Source organism: Vipera ursinii, assembly GCF_947247035.1.
Source record: "Vipera ursinii genome assembly, chromosome: Z".
NCBI classification, from domain to species: Eukaryota; Metazoa; Chordata; class Lepidosauria; order Squamata; family Viperidae; genus Vipera; species Vipera ursinii.
The window spans coordinates 2,303,916-2,325,487 of NC_139517.1; the positions used below are offsets into that span (position 1 = coordinate 2,303,916).

The 21,572-nt window shown below is 49.2% G+C and overlaps 1 protein-coding gene across 1 annotated transcript in view; it reads right to left on the bottom strand.

The window, feature by feature from the left end:
• Positions 1-21,310, bottom strand: part of LOC310649330 (hydroperoxide isomerase ALOXE3-like) — a gene marked incomplete at its 3' end in the record, with an annotated part of 24,715 nt that extends 3,405 nt beyond the window's left edge. Inside the window, exons 1-11 of the mRNA XM_083377682.1 lie at positions 21,082-21,310; positions 17,214-17,418; positions 15,524-15,608; positions 14,374-14,496; positions 12,536-12,639; positions 9,966-10,135; positions 8,858-9,001; positions 8,014-8,217; positions 7,335-7,421; positions 5,924-6,093; positions 1,072-1,193 (exon numbers count right to left, since the gene is read on the bottom strand). Coding sequence (XP_083233808.1) covers positions 1,072-1,193; positions 5,924-6,093; positions 7,335-7,421; positions 8,014-8,217; positions 8,858-9,001; positions 9,966-10,135; positions 12,536-12,639; positions 14,374-14,496; positions 15,524-15,608; positions 17,214-17,418; positions 21,082-21,228 — 1,561 coding nt within the window. The 5' untranslated portion in view covers positions 21,229-21,310. The remainder of the gene's footprint in view (positions 1-1,071; positions 1,194-5,923; positions 6,094-7,334; positions 7,422-8,013; positions 8,218-8,857; positions 9,002-9,965; positions 10,136-12,535; positions 12,640-14,373; positions 14,497-15,523; positions 15,609-17,213; positions 17,419-21,081) is intronic.
• Between the last annotated feature and the right edge of the window lie 262 nt (positions 21,311-21,572).

A 21,572-nucleotide genomic window follows, 5' to 3' on the forward strand; every position in this document is an offset into this window, starting at 1 on the left:
TTTAAGAAGAGGCTAGAGACGGTCACTTGTCTGAGATGGCAGAGGTTCTCCTGCTTAAGCGGGGGACTGGACTAGAAGACCTTCAAGGTCCCTTCCAGCTCTATTCTGTTCTGTTCTGTTCTATATTATATTCCATTCCATTCCATTCCATTCATTCCATTCCTTTCTATTCTATTCTGTTCTGTTCTGTTCTGTTCTGTTCTATATTATATTCCATTCCATTTCGTTCCATTCTATTCTATTCCTTATTTCTATTGTTCCTTAATTCTATTCTATTCTATTCTATTCTATTCTATTCTGTTCTGTTCTGTTCTGTTCTGTTCTGTTCTGTTCTGTTCTGTTCTGTTCTGTTCTATATTATATTCCATTCCATTCCATTCCATTCCATTCCATATTCTATTCTATTCTATTCTATTCTATTCTATTCTATTCTATTCTATTCTATTCTATTCTATTCTATTCTATTCTATTCTATTCTATTCTATTCTATTCTATTCTACTGAGGTTGAGAAACACTGCTCCATGGGGCTCAACGAACATCTGGATACCTACATCTGCCGAATCCCAACCAAGCAGTGGCCAGTTCCTGACGGTCAAGATAGCTGAAAACACCACACAAGAGCCACACCCACATACTGCAAATAGAGATAATTCCCCCCACTCGGAGGAGATGGGATGGAAATCTCATAAAACGTTGCATAGGGGGACATTATATCACATAACGTCTGCATCTCTGAGCACGTCAAGGATGGTGGACCATATAGCCTATTCTGACAGATGTCCAAACAAGGGGTGTATTATTCAGTTTGGCTTGTCTGTCTAATTTCCACTTCTCTAGAAAACCAAGTATTTGGGTAGAGGAGGGAAGGGAAGCACCAATCTCTGGTGGATCTAACACCTTCTTCCATGAGACAAGTTACTTTGTCTGCTCAACAGAGGACCGTTCTGGAACCCAACCAAGTTAAGAAGCTGTGGAGGAAACCAACTTGCTTCCCTCTGTTTGGATCTGACCTTCCAGCTGAGGAATTCAGAGAGCTCCTCAAGAGGGACTAGGACGGTGGCAAATCTTACCTGAGGATTCCCTGCTCAGGAAAGCTTCGGTGAAGATCTCATGAATCCAGGCTTGTAGCTCAGGATCCTTCTTCACGGCATCGTCTGATTTGTAGTAGATGTCAACGATGCCAGAGACAAATCTGAAAATTAACCAAAGCAAAAGGGAGGCACTGGTGATCCTAAGTCCCACGGGTCTAACGACAACGGCCCAGAGAACAGAAAACCGACAGATGTAGCCATGCAACGTTGGACTGTGGAGAAGCTCCGTTGCTGATGTTCTCTCCTCTGAGGACGTTGCGAAGAGAGGGGAGACTTCCAGAGGTCCGTAAGACCCAAGAATCCTGAAGGAGGCATCTGGCAGAGCTCTTCAGAAGCCACCTGACCACACTAAATGGAGATTCATAGATCATCCTGGTCACGGTTGTCCCAAAGGTGCATTTTCAAGAAGCAACTAGACTCTGTTTTTCCTTGAAGACCTTTCACTTATCACCTAAGGAGCTTCTTCAAGTTCTGAAGAACCGATCCCCTTTGCTCTGAAGAAATGAAGGAGCTTCTTGGATGAGAAGCGAGACCTCTTCAAAGAAAAACAAAGGAAGTCTAGTTGCCTTTGGGATTTCTGAACACACACACACACACACACACACACACACACACACAGTATCTGAAAGTCTTCTAAACAAGTGGAGACTGCTCAAGGAATGGGGAGAGTGCCACGAGGCCAAGAATTCTGAAGGAGGCATGTAAGATACCTTTCCAGTATCTGAAAGTCTCCTAAACTGGTTTATCTGTTTGGATAAATATATTTTTTTTAGCTTGACAGGTGGTTTTCTTAATCATCAGCTTTGCTAATTAAAGAGGGGAATTAACTTTTGGCTCCAAGGAATCCATTCGGCTGATTTGGCAGAAGCACATCTGGAAAATGAAAAAAGTGACTTCAGACTTCCGCAATTCATACCTTCCACCCCTGAATCCTCGGGGAACAATGTGTGATTTCCTTTTGCTTGGATCAGCCTCGTCTTTCTTCCCATTTCTTCCCTAGGAGCCTGTGAGACAGACGCCCTGGTAGAGCTAAAATTGCTTTGATTAAGACGGGCTACGCAGTGTTACAATAATTTAGGTCAAAGTAGTTGTAGCCACATGTGGGGTCTTGTCCTGGGTCTGGCCGACTGCTGATGGTCGTGCAGAGCAGTTGTCCTCATGGACACAAACGTTGAACCAAAGTCCGCGCTAGGCTTAATTTTGCAGTTCGCAGTTGCATTCTATTTCATGTGTTTTCACTAAGCTGGCTTGTTTCAAATATATAGAGAGTGTCCTCTCGTATGGTATTGTGGTTTGGTATGCTGGTCTGACAGCCGCGGATAGGAAAGTATTACAGAGGGTGGTGAGCACAACACAAGACATTGTGGGCTGTCCCCTGACACCACTGGATGACCTCGCCAGGGCTCGTTGCCTTGGAAGAGTGAGGAAGATTCTCAGGGATGACTCACACCCTGGACGGTATCTCTTTACTCTCCTCCCATCCGGTAGGAGATACAGGAATATAGCCAGCCGTACCAACAGGCTGAAAAATAGCTTTTATCTGTGGGCTGTTAGGCTTTTGAATGGGACATAATCTTATGCAGAATTGACTTGGGAGGCCGGTGTGTGGTGTAGTTGGATCACATAGTGTGGTGGGATGGAGGGTTTGTTGTCACTGTGTGTTGGGGGGAGAGAGCACGGGGGGAGGCTCAGTTAATCTCAATGTACACATGTTGTACTTTGACAATAAAGGTTTATTATTATTATTATTATTATTATTATTATTATTATTATTATTATTATTATTATTATTATTATTATTATTATTATTATATTTAGAACACAAGGACTGGAACAGCAAGAAATAGGAAACTGGGAATAGCTGATGGATGCGGGTTCCGATGTACACGGCTATGTGTAGAAAGTTATGTTCAGCGGGAGGTCAGTAAAAAATCAGCAGAAGTCAGCAAAAGTCAGCAGACCCTCTTGACTACAGTCTTAGAATGAGAAACGGTATAAAGGGTCGGGACTGGACCTGATTGATTTGCCATTAGCCTATAGCTGTCCTTTTGGAATCTTGCTATTGCCATGTGAATGGAGGTAGGGACAGATTTTATTTTCCTGGGCTCCAAGATCACCGCAGATGGGGACTGCAGCCAAGAAATTAAAAGACGCTTGCTCCTGGGGAGGAAAGCCAGGGCAAATCTAGACAGCACACTAAAAAGCAGAGACATCACCCTGCCGACAAAAGTGCGTATAGTCAAGGCTGTGGTCTTCCCAGTTGCAATGTATGGCTGTGAAAGTTGGACCATAAGAAAGGCTGAGCGCCAAAGAATCGAGGCCTTTGAACTGTGGTGCTGGAGAAGACTCCTGCGAGTCCCTTGGACTGCAAGGCCATCAAACCGGTCAGTCCTAGAGGAGATCAATCCTGACTGCTCTTTAGAAGGCCAGATCCTGAAGCTGAAACTCAAATCCTTTGGCCACCTAATGAGAAGGAAGGACTCACTGGAGAAGAGCCTCATGCTGGGAAAGATGGAGGGCAAGAGAAGAAGGGGACGACAGAGAAGGAGGTGGCTGGATGGAGTCACTGAAGCAGGAGGCCTGAGCCTAAAGGGACTCCAGAAGATGGTAGAGGACAGGAAGGCCTGGAGGAATGTTGTCCATGGGATCGCGATGGGTCGGATACGACTTCGCAACTAACAACAAATTGCCATGTGGTCCTCATTGCAATGGGTTATTAATGTAAGTGCTGTTATGTTATCATGCTATGTTCCAAATCATTAGCAAAATAAACTCTGAATCTGAAAGTCAGAATGATTGTTTTGTGTTGCTGTCAAAAGTCTTTTCCACTGGGTTTTTCCACAACACCATTGTCAGGAGCTTGGTCAGCTGAGCTTTCCTTTCCAAGGTGGATGGAACACCTGTTGGGGGTGGACCGGACGATGGGTATCGTCCAACGAGGTTACACTGATCAAGAAGACATATGAAAGTTGTCGTATAAGTTGGGACTCATCAGACTAGGTCAGGGGTAGGCAACCTTGGCTCTTTTATGACTCGTGGACTTCAACTCCCAGAATTCCTCAGCCAGCAGGCCTGGCTGAGGAATTCTGGGAGTTGAAGTCCACGAGTCATAAAAGAGCCGAGGTTGCCTACCCCTGGACTAGGTAGTACTCTGGTAGAGCTAAAGCTACTTTGATTAAGATGGGCTATTAAGACAGGTGTCCCCAACCTATGGGCTGTGGCCCACAAATGGGCTGCGGCCTCTTGGCCAGTGGGCTGCGGAAATGGCTGGCCAGCACACACATGTGTGTGCATACTCTCCCCCTCATTTGCACTAGCGCCCGCGGCCCCATTTGCATGGACGCAGGCATAAATGTGGCGGCTAGCACCAAGCAGGTGTACACGGCCCCTTAGTGCATGTGTGAATGGGGCTGCTAGCTGCCATGGGTGCGGCCATTCACGCATGCACATGCCACATGCACGAATGGAGCCACTAGTGCCACACCAGTGTACATGGAGAGAGTTTGCTGCTCTCCTTCCCTTCGGGCCATGAGCCTGAAAAGATTGGAGACCTCTCTTCTAGATCGGGGGTCCCCAATCCCCGGGCTGCGGACCAGGATCGGGCTGCGGCACGCCAGCAACCGGACCACACTAGCAAGCAAAGTCCCATCCGCAGGGTGTAGGCAGTACACAAGACCAGGCACCCTCTAATCTGCGGAAAAACCTCTCTCAATGGAACCAGTGGTCCCTGGTGCCCAAAAGGCCTCTGCTGTGTTACAATATTTTAGGTCAAAGTAGTTGTAGCCTCAAATGGTGTCTGTTCCTGGGTCTGGTTGACCTTGCAGGGATGACGTTAACAAACATCTCCACCGGAGGACTTAGCGTCGGTTAAAAGTCGGTCATGGGCCACCATAAACATGTAACTTGGGGCAACTGAGTGGGTCTCTTTGGGGGGGACCCCCATTTGCAAAAAAAAGGAGGGAAAAGAGGTGTTTTGGGGGCGGGCAGTCTGCAGTGGTGAAACTCCATGGAGACGTCAAGCTGTTCTGTCTCAGTGGAAGGTTCTAGCATGCCAATCTAGAACCGATCATGAACTAAGGAGAACCATCCCAAACAGTGAGGACAATTAACCAGTGGCCTTCAGAAGTTGTGGGGGCTCCATTTCTGGAGGTTTTAAAGAGGAGACTGAAGGACCCTTTGTCTGAAATTTGTCCGGTGACCCCCCTTTTGCAAAGTCCACGGGGAAGCCAGATTCGCTGAACAACCGCGGGACTAACTTCGCAATTGCAGTGAACCACTTAACAACTCTGGCAAGGATGGTTGTCCAATGGGGCCCAACCTATTTACTACAACCAGCCTACAAAGCCCTCAGGATCCAAACCAACCGCACACAGCCACCCAGAGATAGCACCGATTCTCAACCGTCCCGCGCGATCCCCCACTCTCACCGGCAGTTCACCTTCCATTGACCCTGACCTGATGCAACTACCCCATCACAAGAGCCATCAAAAGACTCTCACTGAGGAGACTCAACACCTGGCCTGTCACAAGACCCACACTTGACGCACCCACACCTGAAGCCCTTGTAAACCGAACACCGACCCTGACATTCCCCCCTTAAACTCTGATGAAGAGGTTACCTAACCTGGCGACGAAACTTTTGGAAACCAACCCACAAACGTGGAGAACGAGCCTTCACCCTTACTTCACGATTGTCCTGCTTACCGATGGGAATTTTGGACTCATAAATTGAGGACCACCTGTACTTCTTTTCCAGCTAGGTTGGATCCATGTTTGATCCTCCTGAAGTCCAGGGAGCCCACCAAAACACAACTATCCAAAGCTCACTCACTTCTCAATGGCGGTCCAAATCTTCATCCCATCGTCCCGATAGTAGAAGTTGGGCAAGGTGGAGACCCCTCTTTCTTCAAGGTCATCGGGGAGGCAGAGGGACGTGTAGTTGGAGGCTGCTGCCCCCTTGGCTAGCAGTTGCAACATGCCATCACGACCGGTAGCTGTGGCCTGGAGAAAGGGAGATAGGAGGTCAACCGCCGTGAAGACTGATTTCTCTTCTAGGAGAAGCTGAAGAGGATCTATCAGCTGGTATCAATGGGGCCAGTTGACTTGGGAGCAACCTACTGGGTCCTCCTGTCTTCCCATGAGGAGGTAAAGATGGGATCCTTCAGTGCTAGTGATAGAAACTGAGGGAACTCATCCCTTGGGGCAGATGGTGGAGAGGATCTGTCCAGTAACTGCTGGTGGGTTTCCAATTTGTCCTTCTAGACTCTCATTGAGATCTTCTAAATTGTTTGTTGGTTCCTCGGCTACATTTCTGATCTATTAGAATAGGGGGGATCCCCAAAGTTGCCAACTTCAAGACATGTGGACTTCAACTCCAAGAATTCTTGAGCCAGCATGGCTGGCTGAGGAATTCTGGGAGCTGAGGTCCACAAAGTCGCCCAGTTTGGAGACTCCTGGATTAGAATGTCCTGGTTTTTGACTAATTCTGTATCGCCAACTACTTTTAGTAGAGTTGTATTTTTACCTCTCTCTGATTAAGAAGTGTTTTGTAGACCAGTGTTTCTAAGCCGTGGCAACTTTAAGGCGGGTGGACTTCAACTCCCAGAATTCTCCAGCCAGCAAGGCTGACTGGGGAATTCTGGGAGTTGAAGTCCAACATGCCTTAAAGTTGCCAAGGTTGAGAAACACTGGCTTGAAGGATCCTGTAGAGCAGGGGTCTTCAAACGTGGCCTTTGATGACTTGTGGACTTCAACTCCCAGAATTCCTCAGCCAGGCACGCTGGCTGAGGAATTCTGGAGGTAAGTCCACAAGTCATAAAAGGGTCATAGTTCCCTCACACTAGTTTAGGAATTCTGGGAGTTAAAGTTTACAAGTCATAAAGGGGGCATAGTTCCCTCACGCTGGCTGAGGAATTCTGGGAGTTGAAGTCCACAAAGTCATAAAGGGGGCATAGTTCCCTCACGCTGGCTGAGGAATTCTGGGAGTTGAAGTCCACAAGTCATAAAAGGGCCAAGTTTGAAGACCCCTGGTGTAGAGAAATGGTGATGAATGTTAAAGACACTCAAACGAACCATGTTTCAAATCGAGAAAAGAAGTCTCAATAAAAAGAAAGTTGGTTGGTTTGGCAGCCTCCAGAATGTGCACGTGTGAAGTTGTGTTCTCTGCTGAACTCTTGATGTAGACTCAGCAGGCCAAAACTTTTCTGTGGTCAAAATATCTCTTTGTTTTGAAGATTCCTTACCTTATCGAAAACCCCACCAGGCTGGATGAGATTGGTCCGGGCAAGTGTATTAATATGGAGGGTGTAACGAGTATGTGGTATCAGGAGCTAAAATAAAGAAAAGAGGGAGGGAGGGAGGGAGGGAGGGAAGGAAGGAAGGAAGGAAGGAAGGGAGGGAGGACAATAGAGAAGGAAGGAAGGAAGGAAGGAAGGAAGGAAGGAAGGAAGGAAGGAAGGACGGACAGAAAGAAGGGAGGATGGGAGAAAGGGAGGACAATAGAGAAGGAAGGAAGGAAGGAAGGAAGGAAGGAAGGAAGGAAGGAAGGAAGGAAGGAAGGAAAGAAGGGATGCTGATTAGATTTCACCAGGGAATATAACTTGGGGAATTCCGAGAGTTGGCGTTTCCCCATCTTAAAGGAGCCAAGTTTGAAAAAACAGCCCTGCAGACCCCAAAGGTGTGTATAAGGCCACCCTGGCTGGGTGGTCCCAGAGTCCCCGGCTTCTCCAAACCTCCGTGGGTGCCATCCCAGGTTGGTTTTGAAGGCAACAAACCCATTTTCAGAAGCAGAGCCAAGAAGCCGACTCTCCCGACGTGGCCTCAGGACAAAACCGGCCGAACCCTCCAGATGATCTCTGGATAACCCCCAACAGGTGCCCGAGACCTGGGACAGGCGGGCAGCCTGGTTCTCCAGACGATTACCTTGTAGATAGGGTGGCACATCGGGAGCTGCCGAAGCGTCGCCATGGTGTAGACCTCACAGTGGAAGTGGGCCTCCAGAAGGTGGGTGAGGACCTCATGGACGTGGAAGTTGGCCATTCGCACCCAGATCTTGGCCAGCGTCCAGTCCCACTTACGGTCTGTGGGCAGGAAGATGGGGGTCTCCAGGCTGTGGGTCTGGCTCAGCTGGGGAGGAGAAACAGAAATTCAGCATATTCAGCCTCCTCCTCCTCTTCTCCACACCCCTCCTCCCTTCTACCACTGATGATGTTCCCTAGTTGGGTCATGAAACATCTGCAAGGAAACCACCAAGCTCTGAGAGCACCAAGGACCCCACAGTCAGTCTTTCCTTCCTTCCTTCCTTCCTTCCTTCCTTCCTTCCTTCCTTCCTTCCTTCCTTCCTTCCTTCCTTCCTTCCTTCTTTCCTTCTACCACTGATGACATTCCATAGTTGGGTCATGAAATGTCTGTAAGGAAACCCCCAAGCTCAGAGAGCACCAAGGACCCCACAGTCCTTAAGCATGGAATTCTGGGAGTTGAGGTCCACCTGTCTTAAGCATGGAATTCTGAGAGTTGAAGATCACCTGTCTTAAGAATGGAATTATGGGAGTTGAAGTCCACCCATCTTAAGCAAGGAATTCTGGGAGTTGAAGTCCACCTGTCTTAAGCATGGAATTCTGGGAGTTGAAGTCCACCTATCTTAAACATGGAGTTCTGGGAACTGAAGACCAGAAATCTGAAATGTGGACTTCTAGGACTTGAAGACCAGCTACCTCCACCCACCTTCCAGGGGCCAAGGTTGAGAAACAACGATCACCCCTGTTACCTGGATAGCCATCGGCATCAATTGGTCCTCTGAGTTGAGGTACAACAGGCAAATCGGGGCTGCAAGATGCTGGTGCTTCCCGTTCAGTTTGCACGTCGGGATGTCCTCCAGGATCTTGTAGTCGGCAATGAAGATGTTACCCTTCTGAGTAGGAGAGAAAGAGATGAAGGAAGACGGGTGTGAATTCAGCCTAGATCTGCAACTCTGGGAAAATCCAGATTTCCCGGTTGGGAACAGAAGGATGCAGGTCTTCTTCTCTTTGCAAACCATCAGAGCAGACCAATCCCATTTTAGAAAGGGGGAAAAGAACATCGAAGAACCTGTTTTGGGTTCTACCATGAATTGGTGGATAAAGCAAGACTTTGAAGACCCATCTCCCCAATTCGGATTCTATCTGAATTCCGATTTACTCATCCTACAACTCAGATCTTTACGAGGAGACCTCCTGGGGAGGTTGAAACCCCCCCCTACCCCCCTCGAGCTACAGTTATTCTCCTTTATTGAGTTTAGAATTGGAATAACAAGAGTTGGAAGGGACCTTGTAGGTCATGTGGCCCAGGGGTCTTCAAACTTGGCCCTTTGATGACTTGTGGACTTCAACTCCCAGAATTCCTGCCTGGCTGAAGAATTTGGGGAGGTGAAGTCCACAAGTCACCAAAGGGCCAAGTTTGAAGACACTTAATCTTGTCCAAACAAGAGACCTTACACCAGGGGCCTTCAAACTTGGCAACTTTAAGACGTGTGGACTTCAACTCCCAGAATTCCTCAGCCAGTGTGCCTGTCTGAGGAATTCTGGGAGTTGAAGTCCACAAGTCATCAAAGGGCCAAGTTTAAAGACCCCCTGATCTAGTCCAAACAGGAGACCTTACACCAGGGGCCTTCAAACTTGGCAAGTTTAAGTCGTGTGGACTTCAACTCCCAGAATTCCTCAGCCGGCTGAGGAATTCTGGGAGTTGAAGTCCACACGTCTTAAACTTGCCAAGTTTTTAAGACCCCAGCCTTACACCATTGATGCTTGGAAGGTTCTCCAGGGACCCATGGAATGTCCGAGTCCCTCAAACAATCCATCTTCTCCAATGTCATCCGTTGGTTCCACCTATAGGGTTACCTTCAGTTCTGCTTCAAGGGTGGATTTCCCCAAGCAACTGGTGACCATCTCATCCGTCAATGGGAAGTTTTTCGGGATCTGGGTGCATTTCCGGAGAAGGACTGGGTTGACCCCGTTGAGGAACTGGTAGCCAAAGAAATCGTCGTCCATCCAGTGGTCCATGACGTATTCTGGATTTATAGAAAGGCTTCTTAGCGAAGGCTCTGAGGGCCTCATGGCCAAGGCTACAGGGGGAGGCATTAATCATAATAGTAGTAAAGTTGGAAGGGACCTTGGAGGTCATCCAGTCCAACCCCCTGCTCAGGCAGGAAACCCTATACCATTTCAGACAAATGGCTGTCCAGTCTCTTCTTAAAGACTTCCAGCATTGGAGCATTCACAGTGAAGAAGGAAACACAGGGAAGCATAGTATACGACAGGCTCCAAAACCCTCATCACACATCTGGGCTCTACAAGCAGTCCTCAACTTACGACGGTATGTTTAGTGACCGTTTGAAGTCACAACGGCTGTGGAGAAACGGGACACGGGACCGGTTCCCCACTTGATGACCCTTGCGGCATCCCACACAGTCAATGGGATCGAAATTCAGACGCTCGGCAACAGACTCGTATTTATGATGGTCGCAGCGGCCCCGAGGGGAAGGGGCTCACCTGATCCGCTTTTGCGACCTTCCGACCAGCAAGGTCATCGGGGGAAGCCAGCTTCGCTTAACGACGGTCGCCTGATCCCCTTTTTGTGACCTTCTGACCAGCAAAGTCAGTGGGGGGAAAAGCTGGCTTCGCTTAACGACGGTCGCCTGATCCCCTTTTTGCAATCTTCTGACCGGCAGTCAGTGGGGGGAAGCCGGCTTCGCTTAACGACGGTCACATGGTCCCCTTTTTGTGACCTTCCGCCCAGCAAAGTCAGCGGAGGGAAAGTTGGCTTCGCTTAATGACGGTGTCACTAGCTGTAACAACTTAACAATGATTCCCTTAACGACGTTGGCCAGAAAGATGGTAATACTGGGCCAAACTTAATAAATGTCTCACTTAGCAACGGAAAGTTTGAACTCCGTTGTGACTGTTAAGTCGAGGACTAGCTGAGTTGCAAGGGAGAGATTGATCCTACATGTCTTGCGATCGGTCAGGGGTGAATTTGTTTTTTTTAAAGGCAAGCAGGGGGAAAATTAATAACAACAAATAAAGTTGGAAGGGACCTTGGAGGTCATCTAGTCCAACCCCCTGCTCAGGCAGGAAACCCTATCCCGTTTCAGACAAATGGCTGTATTCCAGCATCCTTGCTGTGTTTCCCTTCCAAAACGGTTTCGAAGTGGGGGAAAAAAGCAATGCGGGGATGAACAAGCAATGCAGCTCTATCGAAGGAGGAAAAAAGAAGAATATTTGGGGCTCTCAGGGGTGGTTTAGGAAAAGCAAAAAAAAAGAAAAAAGCAGGAAGGTGGGGGGAGTAAAAAGCAGGGAAAATAGGAGAGGAATAGCAATTCTCTTCCTCCCTTTCCCCCCCCCCTAATCTCCGGGCATGACCCAATAAAGCGAAATAAATATTGGGAATATAGGAGAGAAAAAGAAAAATGTTTCTGCCTCTTTCGTCTATATAGCTACGGTATCTATCTTTCATCTCTCTCTCTCTCTCTCCCTCCCTCTCTCTCTCCTCATCCATCTTTCTCTCTCCATCCATCCATCCATCCCTCTCTATCTAATCTCTATCTAGCTTTCCATCTCTCTCTCTCTTTCTCCCTCTCTCCTCATCCCTCTCTCTCTCCATCCACCCCTCTTTCTAATCTCTCTCTCTCCATTTCTCCGTCATCTCTTCCACCCATCCCTCTCTCTCTCCATCCATCCCTTTCTGTCTACTCTCTCTGTCTCTCCATTTCTCCATCTCTCATCCCTCTCTCTCTCCATCCCCCCCTCTCTATATAATCTCTCTCTCTATTTCTCTCTCCATTTCTCCATCTGTCTCTCTCCATCTCTCTCCTCATCCCTCTCTCTCTCCATCCAACCTCTTTAATCTCTCTCTATCTCTCCATTTCTCCATCTGTCTCTCTCTCCATCTCTCTCCTCATCCCTCTCTCTCTCCATCCCTCCTCTTTAATCTCTCTCTCTATCTCTCCATTTCTCCATCTGTCTCTCCATCTCTCTCCTCATCCCTCTCTCTCTCCATCCCCCCTCTCTATCTAATCTCTCTCTCTCTCTATTTCTCTCTCCATTTCTCCATCTGTCTCTCTCCATCTCTCTCCTCATCCCTCTCTCTCTCCATCCCCCCTCTTTAATCTCTCTCTATCTCTCCATTTCTCCATCTGTCTCTCTCTCCATCTCTCTCCTCATCCCTCTCTCTCTCCATCCCTCCTCTTTAATCTCTCTCTCTCTCTCTCCATTTCTCCATCTGTCTCTCCATCTCTCTCCTCATCCCTCTCTCTCTCCATCCCCCCCTCTCTAATCTCTCTCTCTCTATTTCTCTCTCCATTTCTCCATCTGTCTCTCTCTCCCTCCCTCTCCTCATCCCTCTCTCTCTCCATCCACCCGACCTGCCTCTTCTGCCTGCTTCTGGACCGCCTGCCAAAGGGGAGGCCCACCTGTGACGGGGGTTTTGTGAAACCAGAAGATTTTGCGGAGATCGTCCAGACTCTCCCACGACTCCACCAGGTTGGAGAAGCCCTTCAGCCTCAGTTCGATCTCCCTGCGAAGAAGGACCAGACGGGGGGGGGGGGGGGGGGTGAGCGGAGGAGGGCCAGGAGGCCCAGGAGGCCCAGCAGTTAAACGGACTCTCTCTCCCTCTCGCGTCTATCATCCATACAGGGTCTTGTCTGTCTGTCTCTCTCGTCTACTCCGCCTGCCTACCTGCCTGCCTATCTGTCTGTCTATTATCTGTCTGTCTGTCTGTCTGTCTGTCTGTCTGTCTATCATCTGTCTGTCTATCTCATCTATAAATCTGTCTGTCTGTCTGTCTGTCTCATCTATATTCTATATCTATCTTCTATCATCTATCATCTATATTATATCTATCTATCTATCTATCTATCTATCTATCTATCTATTATCTATCTATCTATCTATCTATCTATTATCTATCTATCTATCTATCTCATCTATCTATCATGTATCTATCTATCTATCTATCTATCTATCTATCTATCTATCTATCTATCTATCTATCTATCTCATCTCTCTCCTTCCATCCTATCTGCCCATCCATTCTCTCTCTCTCTCTCTCTTCTATATTCTATATCTATCTTCTATCATCTATCATCTATCATCTATATCTATCTATCTATCTATCTATCTATCTATCTATCTATCTATCTATCATCTATCTATCTATCTATCTATCTATCTATCTATCTATCTCATCTATCTATCATGTATCTATCTATCTATCTATCTATCTATCTATCTATCTATCTATCTATCTATCTATCTATCTATCTATCTATCTATCTATCTATCTATCTATCTATCTTGGTGGAGCAGTGGGCTACTGCTAAGCTTGTAAGCTGCCCTGAGTCTTCGGAGAAGGGCGGGATATAAATGGAATTAAAATAAAAAAAATAAAAAATCTATCTATCTATCTATCTATCTATCTATCTATCTATCTATCTATCGTCTATCTATCTCCATCCATCCATCCTATCTGCCCATCCATTCTATCTATCTATCTATCTATCTATCTATCTATCTATCTATCTATCTATCTATCTATCTATCTATCTATCTATCTATCTATCTATCTATCTCTTCTATAGTCTATATCTATCTTCTATCATCTATCTTCTATCATCTATCATCTATCATCTATATTCTATCTATCTATCTATCTATCTATCTATCTATCTATCTATCTATCTATCTATCTATCTATCTCTCCATCCATCCATATCTGCCCATCCATTCTATCTATCTATCTATCTATCTATCTATCTATCTATCTATCTATCTATCTATCTATCTATCTATCTATCTATCTCATCTGTACCTCTCTCTCTCTCTCTCTCTCTCTCTCTCTATCTATCTATCTATCTATCTCATCTGTACATCTATCTATCTATCTATCTATCTATCTATCTATCTATCTATCTATCTATCTATCTATCTTCTATCATCTATCTATCTATCTCTATCAAATTTATAGGCTGCCCATCGCACCATTCAAGGCGACGCTGGGGGGCTTACGGTGCAATAAAAAATAGAGATATAAAAACAATTATAAATATAAAAAGAACAGATTAAGATGACAAAAGATTAAATACGGACGAAAGGGCCACAGTTGAGAGGGGTGCAGCGTTGGGGCCTTCTCTGTCCCTGCACCAATTCCAGGGGTGCAATTAGCGGACATGGCGCCAACCACGCAATCCCACCCAGAAGGCGGCATCCGAAGCCGAAACCCGGATCCCGACCCGCAACCTCCGCTACTCACGACTTGAGGGTGCGCATGGTAAAGACGGAGGTTTTGCTGAGCGAATACTTTGAGTTCAAATGCAGGTCGTCGGTGGTGTGGGCGTCAACGCATCTCGGCCAGCCCGGGGCATACTTCTTCCAGCTGTTGTGAGAAAACGCATCCCAAAAGATTGTTTTTTAACAGAAACACACACACACACACATACACAAAAAGACTATGTAACTCCTCGCTACATGACACAATAGGTGCCAAGATTATTGTTGGAAATGAATTCATTCTCTTGTTTGAATGCGCAGCTACAGATGTGAGTTCCCCATTCCAAGCCCCCTTTGTACTGCACACACAAGGACACATGCACATAGACACACATAGGCACGCACACACACACACACACACACACACACACACACACACACACAGAGATGGACAGACAGACAAACACATGCACACAGAAATACATAAACTCACAGTCACAGACACAGGCACACAAACAGCACTGAAACACACCGACACACAGTCACAGAGAAACATGCACACAGGGGCACCCAGATACAGACCCACAAACATGCGCACACTGACCCAGACAAGCACCCAGACCCACGGATACAGACACGCAAACATGCACACCCAGACCCACACAAACACACAGGGAGAGACGCACAAGCACGCACCCACCGACCCACATAAACACAACAGACACTCGAAACACACAGACACACAGCCACAGGCAGGCACATACAGCTTCCCCCCCACACACACAAATGCACAAACGCACAAACGTGCGCAGGCAGACCCACACCAACGCGCAGACCCACAGCCACAAAGATGACCCAGATAAATGCACAAACAAGAAACACACACAGACACACAAACCTGCACGCGCGCACACACACAAACACATTCTGTCCGATCACACTTGTTTCAGATCACAACCTTCGTTCTTCCAGGTGAAGAGTTCCCCCCCCCTAATTCAGCCTCAAAGGGGAGAAATTGACTTGGAATGCAACCGTTCCCTGCTTGTAGAAATCTAGCAGCTCAAGCCAGTGGCCGTTTCTTCCCCAGAATCCCACTTTTCTGGGTCCTTTTTTGAAGCCCTGGGTTTTTGGGGTTCAGGGGAGCAGCTTTGGGGGTCCTGGGGGGGAGAGAGAGGGGGGTTTGCCTTGCTCACCCGTAGCTTTCCTGCCGTTTGGCCAGCTCTTTCTTGCGATGCTCCAACAGAGAAGAGCTCCCCGCATCGTCTCCGATCGTTTTGGCTGCAGGGAAGGAGAAACGAAGGCCGGTTGGGGGTCAGAGTGCGGAAGTCGCCCCACAAAACTCAGGGCGTGTTTACGCCCCAGGGCCCAGCCTTCTCTAATGAACCAGAGTGGCTGTTGAGTGCTGGAGACTCACGGCATGCTCAGAGGCACTGTTCCAACCTGTTTTACTGGCTAAGTCCTGGATCTTTTAACCGCACGCACCTCAAGCGTGGCACCCGGCGGTATGTCGGATATAGCTAATCCCCAGAAAGCGAGGGCGCTGGGGATGCTGGTTATTGCTTCATTTAATCCTCTTTCCTCCTCCTAATTTTCCCCAGAACAACAACCCCGTGAGGTGGGTGGGGCTGAGAGGCAGGGACTGGCCCAAAGTCACTCAGCAGGCTTGCACGCCTAAGGCGCGACTAGAACTCACCGTCTCCTGGTGATTGGCCCAAAGTCACCCAGCCGGCTTTCATGCTTAAAGTGGAACTAGAACTCACCGGTTCCTGGTGATTGGCCCAAAGTCATCTGGCCGGCTTTCATGGCTAAAGCAGAACTAGAACTCACTGTCTCCCAGTGTTTGGTCCAAAGTCACCCAACTGGCTTTCATGGCTAAAGCGGAACTAGAATTCCCCATCTCCTCGCGATTGGCTCAAAGGCACCTAATGAGCTTTCATGCTTAAGGTGGAACTAGAACTCACAGGTTCCCGGGGATCAGCCCAAAGTCATCCAGCTGGCTTTCATGGTGAGAGCAGAACTACAACTCCCTGCCTCCTGGTGATTGATTGAAAGTCACCCAGCCAGCTTTCCTGGCTAAGGCGGGAGCAGAACTCACCCTTTCCTAGTGATTGGCCTAAAGTCACCCAGCCAGCTTTCATGCCTAAGGCGGCACTAGAACTCACCCTCTCCTGGTGATTGGCCCAATGTTACCCAGCCGGGTTTCATGCCTAAGGCGGCACTAAAACTCACCTTCTCCTGGTGATTGACCCAAAGTCACCCAGCCGGCTTTTATGGCTAAGGCAGAACTAGAACTCATTCTCTCCTGGTGATTGGCCCAAAGTCACCCAGCCTGGCTAAGGCGGAACTAGAACTCACTCTCTCCTGGTGATTGGCCCAAAGTCACCCAGCCTGGCTAAGGCGGAACTAGAACTCACCCTCTCCTGGTGATTGGCCCAAAGTCTCCCAGCCTGGCTAAGGCGGAACTAGAACTCACCTTCTCCTGGTGATTGACCCAAAGTCACCCAGCCGGCTTTTATGGCTAAGGCAGAACTAGAACTCATTCTCTCCTGGTGATTGGCCCAAAGTCTCCCAGCCTGGCTAAGGCGGAACTAGAACTCACCCTCTCCTGGTGATTGGCCCAAAGTCACCCAGCCTGGCTAAGGCGGAACTAGAACTCACCCTCTCCTGGTGATTGGCCCAAAGTCTCCCAGCCTGGCTAAGGCGGAACTAGAACTCACCCTCTCCTGGTGATTGGCCCAAAGTCACCCAGCCGACTTTCCTGGCTAAGGCGGGACTAGAAGTCCCCGTCTCCTGGTGTCGAGGCGATCTGGCTCACCTGCCTTCTCCCCTCCCTCCCTCCGTCCCAGGTAAGGGGGCGGGGCGGAAAGGCGGAAGTGGACCCACCTGTCCCTTCCCGCAGAGTCAGGGTGCAGTAGCCTTCCAGCCACTGATAGGAGGGGAAGTGGTAGGTGTCCCCCCGGGGCGACGTCACCCGGACGGAGCTGCAGAACCAGTTGTCCTTGGGGAAAAAGAGGTACGGCTCCTTGTGCAGGCGGATCAGGAGGATGGGTCCCAGGTCCTGCTCGCAGGGCACCTCGTATTCGTCCACCTGGAGGCGGGAGAGAATCCCGACAGCGGCTTAGGCGAGGCGGGATGAAGCGTTTGCCAAGCTGGAACGAAAGGACGAAACTTCACCGGCAAGGGGGGGGGGACGGACAATTCACCGGTGGAACAGCTTGCCACCAGGACATGGTGGGCGCTCCGTCGCCGGGGTGGGGGTGGGGGTGGGTGGGTTGTTTTTTGTTTTTTGTGAAAAAGAAGAGATTGCACAGCCGTTTGCCTGACGTGGGCGAGGGTCTCCTACTTGGGCAGGGGGTCAGGCTAGAAGACCTCCGAGGCTCCCTGCCAGCTTCTGTTCTGATTGTAACATTTTGGGCTGTTGGAGCCAAGCGATGGAAATTGTCTCTGCTGCGTCAGTGTCTCTGTGTGTGTGTGTGTGTGTGTGTGTGTGTGTGTGTGTGTGTGTGTGTGTGAGAATCTGGGCTTTGGAGGCATCTCGGCTTCTCCTCTGCTCTGCGCCTACAGTTGCCAAATCCAGGCAACAATCACAACATCCAGGTGGGCCTTCCTCTCTCGGAAAGGAAAACTGAAGGACTTGTGCGCTCTGGGTGGAGACGAATACGTTGCATTTGTGTGATTTTGCTCCCCGTTGTGAGATTCTGCAATGTTCGCAAATTTGCAACAGAGTCTGTCTGTCTGTCTGTCTCTCTCTCTCTCTTTCTCTTTTTTCTTTCTCTCCCTCTCTTTTCTCTCTCTCTCTTCTTTCTCTCTCTGACTTTTTTCTTTCTTTCTTTTTTCTTTTTCTTTCTTTTTTCTCTCTCTCTCTCTCATTTTTTTCTTTCTCTTTCTCTTTCACTCTCTCTTTCTCTTTTTTTCTTTCTTTCTCCCTCTTTTCTTTCTCTCTTTCTCTCTCTCCCACTCCTCTCTTTTTTCTCTCGCTCTCTCTTTTTCCTTTCTCTCTTTCTCTTTCTCTTTCTCTCTCCCTTTCTTTTTTCTTTCTCTCTCTCTCTCTCTACTTTTTTTCTTTCTCTCTTTCTCTTTCTCTCTCCCTCTCTCTCTCTCTCTCTCTCCTTCTTTTCGTACAATCCTCTCTGATTCTCAGAGACTGCCCAAGCAACACCCAAGCAGGTTTTTTGACAAGGCTTTTTTTCTTTCTTTCCAGAAGTGGCTTGTCATTGCCACCTTTCTAGGGCGGAGAGAAGGTGGCTGGCACAAGATCACCCAGCTGGCTTCAACTGCCCCAAGGCGGGATTAGAACTCCCAATCTCCCACTTTCTAGGCGGGTGCCTTCAGCACTACACCAAACTGGTTCTCAGTCTTGTACAAAACAATTAAGAGGGTTGGCTGAAGAGGCCCGATCCACTTGGCGTAATCCCAAACACCCTTGCACCGGAGAGGAGACCGGGACGGCGTGCAAAATTCCCTCCCCCTCTTAGAAAAGCAGAAGCCTTTGTCCTACCTCCACCTCCAGGAAGGCTTGGCAACTTTTAATAAGCATCAGGAAATTACAAGGCACACTCCCCCCACCGTGTATATACATAAGGTAAAGGTAAAGGTTCCCCCGCACATGCGTGCTAGTCGTTTCCAACTCTAGGGGCCGGTGCTCATCTCCGTTTCAAAGCTGAAGAGCCAGCGCTTGTCCGAGGACGTCTCCGTGGTCATGTGGCCGGCATGACTAGACGCCAAAGGCGCACGGAACGCTGTTACCTTCCCACCGTAGCGGTCCCTGTTTTTCTACTTGCATTTTTATGTGCTTTCGAACTGCTAGGTTGGCAGAAGCTGGGACGAGTAACAGGCGCTCCCTCTGCTACGCGGCACTCGGGATTCGACCCGCCAAACTGCCGACCTTCTGATCGACAAGCTCAGTGTCCTAACCCACTGAGCCACCACGTTCCTGTATATATGTGTGTGTGTGTGTGTGTGTGTGTGTGTGTGTGTGTGTGTGTGTGTGTTGAGGTGAGGGGTCCCAGGTGGTCTCTGACCCAGCTAGGGAACATCATCAGTGCTGGAAGGAAGTGTGGGAGGAGGAGGAGGAGGAGGAGGAGGAGGAGGAGGAGGAGGAGGAGGAGGAGGAGGAGGAGAGGAGGAACTGTGGGGTCCTTGGTGCTCTCTGAGCTGGGTGCTTTTCTTGCAGACGTTTCATGACCCAATTAGGGAACATCATCAGTGCTACAAGAGAATGTGGGAGGAGGAGGAGGAGGAGGAGGAGGAAGAGGAGGAGGACAACGACTGTGGGGTCCTTGGTGCTCTCTGAGCTGGGTGGTTTCCTCGCAGACGTTTCATGACCCAGCTAGGTGACATCAGCAACGCTAGAAGGGAGAGGGAGGAGGAGGAGGAGGAGGAGGAGGAGGAGGAGGAGGAGGAGGAGGAGGAGGAGGAGGAGGAGGAGGAGGAGGAGGAGAGGAACTGTGGGGTCCTGGGTGCTCTCTGAGCTGGGTGCTTTTCTTGCAGACCTTTCATGACCCAGCTAGGTGACATCAGCAACGCTAGAAGGGAGCGGGGGATTGGATCTGTTGTACATCAACGGAGTGGTTTGCTGCTACCAACTCAGACAAACCATCACAGAGTATACAAAAGCTCAATCGAGCAACTACCAAGAAGAAGCCAATACTCCCATCCACACTGAGAGGGCAAGCCACTCGTGTGTAAACAGAGAGCAAGCCCCCTCCCTTCCAGCCCTGATGAAGTTCCCTAGTCCAGTCATGAAACGTCTGCAAGAGACCATCTAACACCTCACAGTCCTCCTCCTCCTCCTCCTCCTCCTCCTCCTCTTAGAATAGAATAGGAGCTGGAAGGGACCTTGGAGGTCTTCTAGTCCAGCCCCCTGCTCAAGCAGGAGAACCTATACCGTCACAGACAAGCGACTCTTTAGCCTCTTCTTAAAAACCTCCAGTGATGGAGCGCCCACGATTTCTGGTGGCAAGCTGTTCCACTGGTTAATTGTCCTCACTTTCAGGAAGTTTCTCCTTAATTCCAGGTTGCTTCTCTCCTTGATTAGGTGCCGTCTGTTGTTTCTTGTCCTGCCTTCTGGTGCTTTGGAAAATAAATTGACCCCCTCTTCTTTGAGGCAGCCCCCCAAATACTGGAATACTGCTAACATGTCGCCTCTTCCTCCTCCTCCTCCTCCTCTCCACACACCCAACTCCCTTCCAGCTCTGATGATGTTTCCTAGTCTAGTCACGAAATGTCTGCATGGAAAACCCCCAGCTCAGAGCACCAAGGACCCCACAGTTGTCGTCGTCGTCGTCGTCCTCCTCCTCCTCTTCCTCCTCCTCCTCCTCCCTTTTAGCACTGATGACGTTCCCTAGTGGGGTCATGAAACGTTTGCAAGAAAACTACCCAGCTCAGAGACCACCAAGGACCCCACACTTCTTCTTCTTCTTCTTCTTCTTCTTCTCCTTCTTCTCCATCTCCTCCTCCACAAATCCCCCTCCCTTCCTGATGATGTTACCTAGTTGGGTCTGCAAGGAAGCTACCCAGCTCAGAGACCACCAAGGACCCCTCAGTCCTTCCTCTTCCTCCTCTTCTCCACAATCCCCCCTCCCTCCTAGCACTGATGATGTTCCCTAGTCGGGTCACGAAACGTCTGCAAGGAAAACCCCCCCCCCAGCTCCGAGAGCACCAAGGACCCCACACCCCTCGCCCATCACGGAACCTCTTTCGAATCCCCCTCCCTCCCTCCTCGCCAGGATGCCGGGATCCCCCTACTCACAGATCCCGGGACGAAATCCTTGCCCAACTTGTCCAGGCGCTGCTTGGCGCTTTCTGCCCGCTCGCCCACCAGGGTGATGGAGATGCTGCTGTAGGTGCCGGCTAGGATCATGTCGCCGGTGGCCACGGAGACCTTGTACGTCGCCATTCGGGAAGCCGGGAGAGAGAGAGAGAGCTCAGAACGCAGCCGATGGAGAACGAAGGATTCTGGCCAGCCGATGCCTCGAACGGGCTGGGACATGTACAGCAGCCCCTCCCAGGTGCGCCCCACACACCTGTCACGGCGGATAAATTAGCCACGTCTCTCTCCCACGCCTTGGGCAAGAAATGGGGCTGTTCTCTGGTTTTGAAGTGGCCGAGCTGTGAATTGGCTGGTTTGGGCTTCAAAAGGAAGACCCACGCGTGCTCTTGAGTTACAAAACCACCTTGGCTCGTGTTTCACCATTCGTTGATTTATGGCCCTGCCGGCAGGGAGCCACACTAAGCAGGCCT